This window comes from Salvelinus sp. IW2-2015, unplaced genomic scaffold (assembly GCF_002910315.2).
Source record: "Salvelinus sp. IW2-2015 unplaced genomic scaffold, ASM291031v2 Un_scaffold1651, whole genome shotgun sequence".
Classification (NCBI taxonomy): Eukaryota; Metazoa; Chordata; class Actinopteri; order Salmoniformes; family Salmonidae; genus Salvelinus; species Salvelinus sp. IW2-2015.
Genome location: NW_019943062.1, coordinates 53,163 through 65,452, shown reverse-complemented (window position 1 = coordinate 65,452; position 12,290 = coordinate 53,163). Strand labels below are relative to the sequence as shown.

Here is a 12,290-nt window from a genome sequence, read left to right as displayed (position 1 = left end):
GTGTGTGTGTGTGTGTGTGTGTGTGTGTGTGTGTGTGTGTGTGTGTGTGTGTGTGTGTGTGTGTGTGTGTGTGTGTGTGTGTGTGTGTGTGTGTGTGTGTGTGTGTGTGTGTGTGTGTGTCTGTGTGCGTGCGCGCGCGCGCGCAAGGCCTACCTTCTCCACTCCACAGTGTTTTGTATGACTGTCCATCGAGCCTCTCTGACCCCAGTGGCCCCGATCCCTGAGAAGTTGCGGAAGCCCAAATCAACACATTGCAATTACTGTCTATTCCTTCAGTGTTACATTCTGTGTCCCAAATGGCACCATAGTCCCTACACAGTATATATCGGAATAGGGTTCCATTTGGGATGTAGTCACTGCTTCCCACAGTGAGTAGCTTCAACAGGAGAGTTAGCTTCAACGAGAGAGTTAGCTTCAACAGGAGAGTTAGCTTCAACGGAGAGTTAGCTTCAACAGGAGAGTTAGCTTCAACGGGAGAGTTAGCATCAAACAAGAGAGTTAGCTTCAACAGGAGAGTTAGCTTCAACAGGAGAGTTAGCTTCAACAGGAGAGTTAGCTTCAACGGGACACGTTAGCTTCAACGGGAGAGTTAGCTTCAACAGGACAGTTAGCTTCATGGGACAGTTAGCTTCAACGGGAGAGTTTAGCTTCAACGGGAGAGTTAGCTTCAACGGGAGAGTTAGCTTCAACGGGAGAGTTAGCTTCAACGGGAGAGTTAGCTTCAACGGGAGTTAGCTTCACGGGAGTTAGCTTCAACGGGAGAGTTAGCTTCAACAGGAGAGTTAGCTTCAATGGGAGAGTTAGCTTCAACGGGAGAGTTAGATTCAACGAGAGAGTTAGCTTCAAATGGAGAGTTAGCTTCAACGAGAGAGTTAGCTTCAACAGAGAGTTAGCTAACGGGAGAGTTAGCTTCAACGAGAGAGTTAGCTTCAACAGGAGAGTTAGCTTCAACGAGAGAGTTAGCTTCAACAGGAGAGTTAGCTTCACACGGAGAGTTAGCTTTCAACGAGAGAGTTAGCTTCACAGGACAGTTAGCTTCAACAGGAGAGTTAGCTTCAACAGGAGAGTTAGCTTCAACAGGAGAGTTAGCTTCAACAGAGTTTAGCGTCAACAGGACAGTTAGCTTCAACGGGAGAGTTAGCTTCAACAAGGAGAGTTAGCTTCAACAGGAGAGTTAGCTTCAACAGGAGAGTTAGCTTCACACGGAGAGTTCTTCAACGGGAGAGTTAGCTTCAACGGAGAGTTCACGGAGAGTTAGCTTCAACAGGAGAGTTAGCTTCAACAGGAGAGTTAGCTTCAACAGGAGAGTTAGCTTCACAGGAGAGTTAGCTTCAACAGGACAGTTAGCTTCAACAGGAGAGTTAGCTTCAACGGGAGAGTTAGCTTCAACAGGACAGTTAGCTTCAACAGGAGAGTTAGCTTCACGGGAGAGTTAGCTTCAACAGGAGAGTTTAGCTTCAACAGGACAGTTAGCTTCAACAGGAGAGTTAGCTTCAACGGGAGAGTTAGCTTCAACAGGAGAGTTAGCTTCAACAGGACAGTTAGCTTCAACGGGACAGTTAGCTTCAACAGGAGAGTTAGCTTCAACGGGACAGTTAGCTTCAACGGAGAGTTAGCTTCAACAGGAGAGTTAGCTTCAACAGGAGGAGCTCACGGAGAGTTAGCTTCAACAGGACAGTTAGCTTCAAGCAGGAGAGTTAGCTTCAACAGGACAGTTAGCTTCATGGGACAGTTAGCTTCAACGGGAGAGTTAGCTTCAACGGGAGAGTTAGCTTCAACGGGAGAGTTAGCTTCACGGGAGAGTTAGCTTCAAACGGAGAGTTAGCTTCAACGGGAGAGTTAGCTTCAACGGAGGAGTTAGCTTCAACGGGAGAGTTAGCTTCAACAGGAGAGTTAGCTTCAATGGGAGAGTTAGCTTCAACGGGAGAGTTAGATTCAACGAGAGAGTTAGCTTCAATGGGAGAGTTAGCTTCAACGAGAAGAGTTAGCTTCACAAGGAGAGTTAGCTTCAACGGGAGAGTTAGCTTCAACGAGAGAGTTAGCTTCAACAGGAGAGTTAGCTTCACGAGAGAGTTAGCTTCAACAGGAGAAGTTAGCTTCAACAGGAGAGTTAGCTTCAACGAGAGAGTTAGCTTCAACAGGACAGTTAGCTTCAACAGGAGAGTTAGCTTCAACAGGAGAGTTAGCTTCAACAGGAGAGTTAGCTTCAACAGGAGTTAGCGTCAACAGGACAGTTAGCTTCAACGGGAGAGTTAGCTTCAACTAGGAGAGTTAGCTTCAACAGGAGAGTTAGCTTCAACAGGAGAGAGCTTCAGGCTCAACAGGAGAGTTAGCTTCAACGGAGAGTTTAGGCTTCAACAGGAGAGTTTAGCTTCAACAGGGAGAGTTAGCTTCAAACAGGAGAGCTTAGCTTCAACAGGAGAGTTAGCTTTTTCAACAGGAGAGTTAGCTTCACCGGAGAGTTAGCTTCAACAGGACAGTTAGCTTCAACAGTGTGTGTGTGTGTGACCTTTGTTGTGTCTGTGAGGTGTGTTTTCTACCTCTGAAGAGGACAATGATTAATTTGTGTTATTTATTTTACTACTCTGAAGGGCCTTCTATTGGGCTCATGTAACCGGTGTGAAATGGCTAGCTAGTTAGCAGGGTGTGTGCTGAATAGCGATTCAATCGGTGACGTCACTCGCTCTGAGACCTTGAAGTAGTTGTTTCCCTTGCTCTGCAAGTGCCGTTGCTTTTGTGGAGCGATGGGTAACGATGCTTCGAGTGTGGCTGTTGTCTATGTGTGCAGAGGGTCCCTGGTTCGAGCCCAGCTAGTGGCGAGGAGAGGGACGGAAGCAATACTGTTACACTCACACATTTGTCATTTCCCCCGCACTGTTTTTCAAATGGAAAGAAAACATAGAAATTCACTACAACAACCTCCCGAGCCCTTGCTTACCCAGATGTTTTTCTAGGCAGAAAACAGAAAGCACAGAGCATGGAAAAAATATATATTTTACCTCAATAATGAAGACTATATCTTAATAAAGGATAGCAGCTCAAGTGCCACAGTGACACAAACAGAGAACTGGGTCGGTCAGAGCATTCTCCTTGCTCTAGTAAACAGCAGTAATCCGTAAGGTTGTAAAGGTTCTGTGTTTTAACCATTCCCAGGTTGTCGTTAAGTTAGTTAATTACCTGCTCTTATTGGATGAGCAAAGCCCATAAACCTGCAATAACACCTTGTTAAACCCAGCTGCTGATTTAATCCGCTTCTGTCTGCTTGCCCCCGCCTGCCCGCCTGCCCGCCTGCCCGCCTGCCCGTCTGCCCGTCTGCCCGTCTGCCCGTCTGCCCGTCTGCCCGTCTGTCCGTCCCTCCGTCCGTCCGTCCCTCCGTCCGTCCGTCCGTCCGTCCGTCCGTCCGCCTGTCTGTCTGTCTGTCTGTCTGTCTGTCTGTCTGTCTATCTGTCTGTCTGTCTGTCATCCTGCCCTGCCCTGCCTGCCTGCCTGCCTGCCGTGCCTTGCCTGCTGGCTGTCCTGTCTGTCTTGTCTGTCTTGTCTTGTCTGTCCCCACAGCCACCAGACAAACTGTTTATGAAACACAACATAAAAGCTGACATTGTTCAACCTGTTCCTGATCATTCCTCCTGCTAAGTGCTTTATTCTCTCACCTCCTGAGGAGAGAGAAAACGCGAATAGGAGAGGGAGAGAATGGATGAGAGAGAGGTGTTTGAAAGCGAGAAGTGAAGACAGAAAGGGAGAGAGGGAGGACAGGTGGTTCGCGAAGAAGACGCGAGACGAGGAGAAGAAAGACAGAGGAAAGAGAGAGAAAAGCAGAGAAGAGACAGAGAGAGAGAGGAGATAGGGAGAGAGAGAGAGAGTTGAGATAGAGAAAAAAAACAGAGAGAGGAGAGATAGGGGAAAGAGAGAGAGAGATAGATAGGGTAGACGGAAAAGACACAGGTGTCTGAGAGGAGAGGAGTTTGAGAGGAGGAGAGATGCAGAGTTTGTCCTAAAAGAGCACTTGAGCTTCACAGTAACACACAGCTAATCCTCTGAGCGTCACCACACTGTTCTGCATCTAAGCACCCTACTTTCAAATACAGACACCTCTCCCTAACTGTGCCTCTCTCCTTCCCTCCCTAGCTTACCATGCCTTTTCTCCCTCCCCCTCTCTCCTATACTTGCTTTCTCCTTCCAGTGCTCTCCCACTCTCTACCACCCCTACCTCCTTAAATGTGCTTCTCTCCTTCATTCCCTCCCCCTTTTCTCCCTCCTTTCCCCCCTCCTTCCCTCCTTGCTCCCCCCTCCCTCCTTCCCTTCATTCCATCCATACCTCTCTCTCTCTCTCTCTCCCTTCCCTGTAGATGACCAGATAACCGACTGAATGCAGAACTCAGGGCCTAACGTTCTTCAGTACAATCATGATCAACATCCACCTTCTTTAGGTCTTCATGGATACATTAGATGTTCAAAATGGACTCAAGGACAATTACACAGCATGGCATTATCAAAAAAAAAGAGTCTCTGATTTACGTAGTTCCGTCTGAGGAGCTGCCCGTAGCCTAAATGAGTTATGGGTCATTTTCTACAAATAGCAACAAAACAGTAGCACTTTCAGTCCGTATTAAAAGGATGCTTTATTTTCCACCAAAAAAGCTCTCCCCAGGGCAGTACAGCTATTAGGCCTAAAGCTGGTCTATCATCCTAAAGTGTGTGTGTGTGTGTGTGTTTGTGTGTGACTAGGCCTACAGCTGTTATCTAGGGCTATCGTCATWACTTACCCTCCATGTAATGGTGCAAGCTAATAATGGGGCTAACCTGTTAGGGTTCAAACTGGTTGACTGCAGTGATTAACACATGAAGCCCTTTAAGGACGATTAGTCTGAAGAGAGCCCGTCTGAAAGCAGGTGATTACACCAGAGATGGACTATAATGTTTAACGTTAAATAACAATTAATTCACTACTACCGTTGAGACTGAGAGGAAACTAACATGCTGTTGATAGTTGCTGCTAGTGATTAGGCTGTGATCTCATGAAGAGACATTTAAATAAAAAATAACTGATTGGAACTTTAAATTTGCATTTTCATTTAAATAATAAGTCAATGTCAGATAACTTAGCGGTGCGAGAAAAGGCAATGCCAAGGCCGTGGTTTCAATTTTCAAAGATATCACATTAGCAAAAATGTATGGCCTCACACTGTAGCACTGCATTCTAAGTGGCTTCGGATAAAAGTGCCTGTTAAATGGCATAATTCTATTAGATATAGTAGTTAAATACAGTAGATAGATGTTAGATTAGATACAGTAGTTAAATACAGTAGATAGATGTTGATATGATAATCTAGGTAGTGTAAAATTACAGTAAGATAGATTGTTGTCACGAACAGTAAGTTAAAAAATACAGTAGATAGATGTTAGATAAGAAGTACATAAAGTAGTAATGTAAATAGATACAGTTAAATCATAGAATAGTGTTAGATAAGAATATTGTAGTATAGCAATACAGTAGATATGATGATTAAGATACAGATATGTATTAACAATACAGTAGATAGATGTTACAGAATTAGTAAGCGTAGTCTCAAATACAGTAGATAGTATGTTAGATTAGTTTAATACATAGTAAAATAGATGGTATTAATAGCAGTAGAATAGAGAATGGTCAGATAGATTAAGTTACAGTAGTTAAATACAGTAAATAGATGTTAGATTAGATACAGTAGTTAAATACAGTAGATAGATGTTAGATAAGATATAGTAGTTAATACAGTAGATAGATGTTAGATTAGATACAGTAGTTAAATACAGTAGATAGAATGTTAGATAAGATATAGTAGTTAATACAGAGATAGATGTTAGATAAGATATCGTAGTAAATACAATAGATAGATGTTAGATAAGATATAGTAGTTAAATACAGTAGATGAATCTTAGATTAGTTACAGTAGTTAAATACAGTAGATACATGGTAAGATAGATTAGATACAGTAGTTAAATAACAGTAGCTAGATGGTTAGATTCGATACAGCAGTTAAATACAGTAGCTAGATGGTTAGATTCGATACAGTAGTATAATATAGTAGATAGATGGTTAGATTCAGTATACAGTAGTTAAATACAGTAGATGGTTAGTAGAAGTATACGGCAGTTAAAATACAGTAGATACATGTGTAAGATAGATTAGATATAGTAGTTAAATCAGTAGCTAGATGGTTAGATTCGATACATGTAGTTAAATACAGTAGCTAAGTGGTTAGATTCGATACAGTAGTTAAATACAGTAGATAGAAGGTTAGATATATTATCAACCAAGGCAGTTAAATACAGTAGACAGCTGGTTAGATTAGATAAAGCAGTTAATACAATAGTAGATAGATGGTTAGAATAGAAATACAGTACAGTATGTAAATACAGTAGATAGATGGTTAGATAGATTATACAAGGCAGTTAAATACAGGTAGATAGATGGTTAGATAAAGCAGTTAAATACAGTAGATAGATGTTAGATTAGATTAAATACAGTAAGTTAAATACAGTAGATAGAGTGGTTAGATTAGTTTATCAGGTAGTTTAAATACAGAAGATTGATGGTTAGATTAGATACAGTAGTTAAATGCAGAAGATAGATCGTTGTTAGTAGATACAGTAGTAATATCAGTAGACGATGGTTAGATAAATATGTTAGTGTACAGGTTAAATAGTTAATTATACAGTAGATAGATCTGGTTAGAGTATGGTTAGTTACAGTAGGTTAAATAGCATGAAGATAGATGGTTAGAATAAGTACAAGTAGTTAAATATCAGAAGATAGATGGTTAGATTAGTTATACAGTAGTTAACAAAACGTAGCTGGTGATTAGATACTAGAATAGTTAAGTTACAGTAGAGATCGGACATAGGTTAATCAGTATTTAAGTTACAGTAGTTAAATACAGTAGAGATCAGATGAAGTTAGAATATATTGAGTTACAGTAGTAATAATACAGTAGATAGATGGTAGATTAGATTAAATACAGTAGTTAACACAATAGTAGCTGGTAGATAGTTGATACAGCTAGTAGTTACCGTATACAGGTCGAACATAGGGAGTAGATTAGTTACAGCTAGTAATAAGATTAGTTACAGGAGAACACGTAGATAGGGATGCGTTAGACAGAGATTGAGGTCGTAGCATAGTAGTTAAATACAATAGCTGGGAGGCGCAGTGCAGAAGATAGATGGTTAGCTTAGATACAGTAGTAATACAGTAAATATAATGCGTTAGAATGATACAGTAGTTAATACAGTAGATAGAGTTTAGACAGATTAGTTACAGTAGTTAAATACAGTAGTTACCTGGTTAGATAAGATAAGTAGTGTAAATACAGTAGATAGATGTTAATAGATTAGTACAGTAGTTAAATACAATTGATAGATGTTAGATTAGATACAGTAGTTACATACAGTAGACATATGGTTAGATAGATTAGTTACAGTAGTTAAATACAGTAGATAGATGGTTAGATATATTAGATAAAGTAGTTAAATACAGTAGACAGATGTTTAGAGAAATATTAGTTACAGTATTTAAATAGATAGTATACAGGATTAAATACAGTAGATAGATGGTTAGAAAGATTAGATACGTAGTTAAATACAGTAGATAACGTTAGATAGATTACAAATACAGTAGTTAAATACAGCAATAGATAGCTGGGTAGATTAGATACAGTAGTTAATTACAGAAGATAGTTGGTTAGATTAGATACAGTAGTTAAATACAGAAGATAGAATGGTTAGATTGATACAGTAGTAAATACACGAAGATAGATGGTTAGATATAGATACAAGCACTTAATTACAGAAGATAGATGGTTAGATTAGATACGGTAGTTAAATACAGAAGATAGATGGTTAGATTAGATACGTAAGTTAAATACAGAAGATAGATGGTTAGATTAGATACAGCAGTTAATTACAGAAGATAGATGGTTAGATTAGATACAGTAGTTAAATACAGAAGATAGATGGTTAGATTAGATACAGTAGTTAAATACAGTAGATAGATGGTTAGATAGATTAGATACAGTAGTTAAATACGTTAGATCAATTGTTAGATTAAACATAGTAGTTAAAACACAGTAGATAGCTGGTTAGATAGATTAAATACAGTAGTTAAATACGTTAGATCAATTGTTAGATTAAACATAGTAGTTAAACACAGAAGATAGCTGGTTAGATTAGATACAGTAGTTAAATACAGTAGTTCGATGGTTAGATAAGATATGGTAGTTAAATACAGTAAATAGGTATTTAAATAGATTAGTTACAGGAGTTAAATAGATTAGTTACAGGAGTTAAATACAGTAGATAGTTGGTTAGATTAGATACAGTAGTTAAATACAGTAGACAGCTGGTTTAGATTAGATTCAGCAGTTAAATAAAGTAGATAAATGGTTATATTAGATACAGTAGGTAAATACAGTAGGTAGATGGTTAGATAGATTAGATACAGTAGGTAAATACAGTAGGTAGATGGTTAGATAGATTAGATGCAGTAGTTAAATACAGTAGATAGATGGTTATATTAGATACAGTAGTTAAATACAGTAGTTAGCTGGTTAGATTAGATACAGTAGTTAAATACAGTAGATAGATAGTTAGATAGATTAGATACAGTAGTTAAATACAGTAGATAGATGTTAGATAGATTAGTTACAGTATTTAAATAGAAACAGATAGATGGTTAGATTAGACATAGTAGTTAAATAAAGTAGGTGGATGGTTAGAATAGATACAGTAGTTAAATACATTATATAGATGGTTAAAAAGATACAGTAGTTAAATACAGTAGATAGATGGTTAGTTAGATTAGACACAGTAGTTAAATACAGTTATAGATGGTTAGTTAGATTAGACACAGTAGATAAATACAATAGGTAGATGGTTAGATTAGATTACAGTAGTTAAATACAGTTAATAGATGGTTAGATAGATTAGACACAGTGGATAAATAACATAGGTAGATGGTTAGATTAGATACAGTAGTTAAATACAGTTAATAGATGGTTAGATAGATACAGTAGCACCCCTGGTGTCTATAACAGGTGTTGGTAACTCCAGTCCTTGAGTCCCTGATTGGTGTCACACTTTTCCTCCATCCCTAACAAACATAGCTGATTAATCAAATTACATCTAAACTGAAGATCATGATAGGTGATAATTGGAGTCAGGTGTGTTAGCTGGGGCAAAAGTGTGACTCCAATCAGCCCCCCCCCCCCCCCCCTCTCCCTCGAGGACTGTAATTTCCCACCCCTGGTCTATGAGATAGATATAAGACAAGTTTAAACAACAGCTGACATGTCTAGATCAGAATGATAGAGATTGTTTTATTTTTCTCCAGTTCAGGCTGGATCTCATACATTTAGTTTATTTTAGTCCCTTGGTTTTATTTAACCATCCGCTGGTGTTGTCATCGTGGGCCTTAAGCTACCGTACACACAAAGACTGATTGTTCTACCCTGACGTAGTTCCTCTCTCTGAAGATTAAATGAAACACAAATGTAACAAGATATCAAATAAATAACTTTTTAATGTGGCAGGTCTATTAATAATGACTTGGTAAACATTTATGGATCATTTTAAGCACACATTTTAGTCATTTAGCAGATGCTTGTATCCAAAGCTACTTACAGTAGTGAGTGCATACTTTTTCGCACTGGTCCCCCACGTGGGAATTGAACCCTCAAACCTGGCATTGCAAGCGCCATGCTCTACCAACTGAGGCGCAAGGGGACATCATAGACATGCGCGTGTACGTGCATGCACACGCACACACACACACTCACACACACACACTCACACACACTGGATTTTTGGGTCATTGTCAAGTATCTGTATTGTTCTTCCTGGCATCGTATCATTGGTCAAGAGACTCAAGCCAATCAGATTGAATGTGTGTAAAGAGTCAGAGGACAGAATTAATGGTAAGACTTTAGATATACAGTAGATGTTCATGAGCAGTTATTAACACTTATGCATAGCTCATAAGCACTAAATGTGCTTATAATGCTTGATGAACAGGACATTCACAGGAGGTGTTACCGAATCATGATAATACTCGCTGATGTACGTTACGCGTGATTTTTCATGGTTGAGAATGAGAATGTTATCTGACTAATCTTTCCCATTATTTTATTAATGACTGTATAATAGTACTCTTTCCCATATTCGTACTCTGGCTGCAAGCAATAGGCATTTCACTTACTGAGTGGGTGACAAAAAACATTCAAATATTCATGAGCTATTCCTTCAAAGTTTTTATATTCCAACTTTAGACGACATGTCTGTGGGATAATCTTAATAAGGATTGGATAATATTTCAGCCAGGAGATATTTCAGTGAGGAGATATCTGAATGAGCACTAAGCTTAATCTAGGAACGTGATACCTCTGAATAGTGTCGGAAGGGTGTTTATACGCTCCCATCTCCACTGCAAGCGTTATAGCCTAAAACTGTTACAGTGTTGACCTCAAAATCAGATCTATCTAAATAACGTGACACTCAGGAAGGGTTTAAAGCAGTTTGATGCTCCCATCTCAACATTCATTTGAGTAATTTAGCAGACGCTAAAGGTGAGACAACCACATATCACAGTCTTAATAAGTCAAACTTTTTCCTAGATAAAGCAGCTGTCAGAAAAGTCAGTGGTAGTTCCCCGTGAGCCGAAGACGTGGATGTCGATTAAGGCAGCCCCCCCCCCCCACCTCTCTGATTCAGAGGGGTTGGGTTAAATGTGGAAGACACATTTCAGTTGAAGGCATTCCGTTGTACAACTGACTAGGCATCCCACCTTTCCCTTAGTAAGAACAGACAAGTGTTAGTGCTAGAAAGGGAAGAACAGACAAGTGTTAGTGCTAGAAAGGGAAGAACAGACAAGTGTTAGTGCTAGAAAGGGAAGAAAAACAGAAGAGTGTACTTCAAGGTTCAGTACAGGTGAATATCTGACTGCGCTTTATAACCTAAACCTTTTTTAGCTTTTACCTCAAGCTCAGTCTAACATCTGGCTTATTAACATAATACTCACAAAATTGTTGAAGGCAGTTTTACGCTCGGTATCGCATCTCTACCTCAAGCTTTATGTGAATATCTTTCTGTAGCCTGACAGAAGACGCTGGAAATGTGTCTTTAAATACAATATGTCAGAATATGTCAGAATGTTGACATTTAACCTCAGACTGCAGTGTTTTAAATTCGTCCAGCGTACACCCCCCCCCCAGAGAAATGTGATCTATTCATTTATTTGAAGCATTTTAAGAGATTATTTAAAGAGTTTGTTTGTTCAGTTCATTTCTATAAAGTTATATCCACCACACTTTTCACATTTGCCAATTTTTTCATCTGAAATTCATGTGTGTGTCACGATCGTCTTGATATGAGTGAGAGGACCAAGGCGCAGCATGATATGAATACATCTTCTTTTTATTATATAGAAGACGGAACACGAAACACTTATTCAAACTAACAAAACAACAAACGACCGTGAAACTACAAACGCAAGTGCACACACAAACTACTTAMGTTCGACATAGACTAGACATATACAATGACCCACAACAGCTAAAGCCTATGGCTGTCTTAAATATGGYTCCCAATCAGAGACAACAGTAACCAGCTGTCTCTAATTGGGAACCCATTCAGGCAACCATAGACTTTCCTAGACAACTACACAMAACACTAAACCATCTATACTCCTTAACCCTCTAAACCATACAACCCCCTAGACAATACAAAAACACATACTTCATGATGTCACACCCTGACCTGACTAAAATAATAATGAACACAAAGATAACTAAGGCCAGGGTGTGACAGTGTGCGTAAAATATTGCTGTTCACAGATTGATTTATTCAGCGATTTTTGATGTTAATAAATCGTAATAATTTTTTGGGGGGCAAAACACGATATATCCATTGTTTAGCTGTAATGGAACATTTGTGTCCTGTGTATTTGACTGTGATATGTGGTTGTCTCAACTAGTTATCTTAAGATGAATGCACTTCCTGTAAATCCCTCTGGATAAGACCATCTGCCACATGACTAAAATGTCAAATGTAAATGTTTTCCATTAAGATCTCATACACCTCCTACAAGTACTTGGTAGTATGGCTAGACGGTACACTGTCCTTTTCTCAGCACATATCACAGCTGCAGGCTAAGGTTACATCTAGACTTGGTTTCCTCTATCGTAATCGCTCCTCTTTCACCCCAGCTGCCAAACTAACCTTGATTTAGATGACCATCCTACACATGCTAGATTATGGAG

The 12,290-nt window shown here is 39.3% G+C and overlaps 1 protein-coding gene and 1 long non-coding RNA gene across 2 annotated transcripts; both read right to left on the bottom strand.

Moving 5' to 3' along the window:
- Positions 1 to 149: 149 nt before the first annotated feature.
- LOC139024563 (uncharacterized) lies at positions 150 to 3,265 on the bottom strand. Its single transcript, XR_011475901.1, has 3 exons — positions 3,178 to 3,265; positions 2,693 to 2,810; positions 150 to 220 (listed from the first exon to the last, which is right to left on the bottom strand). It is a non-coding gene; the product is annotated as an uncharacterized lncRNA (long non-coding RNA).
- LOC112071585 (neurofilament heavy polypeptide-like) lies at positions 631 to 2,610 on the bottom strand. The gene is given in 6 exon segments (XM_070439447.1): positions 631 to 750; positions 1,025 to 1,100; positions 1,365 to 1,606; positions 1,797 to 1,969; positions 2,085 to 2,186; positions 2,595 to 2,610. Coding segments are annotated over 6 exon segments (729 nt in total).
- Positions 3,266 to 12,290: the final 9,025 nt, after the last annotated feature.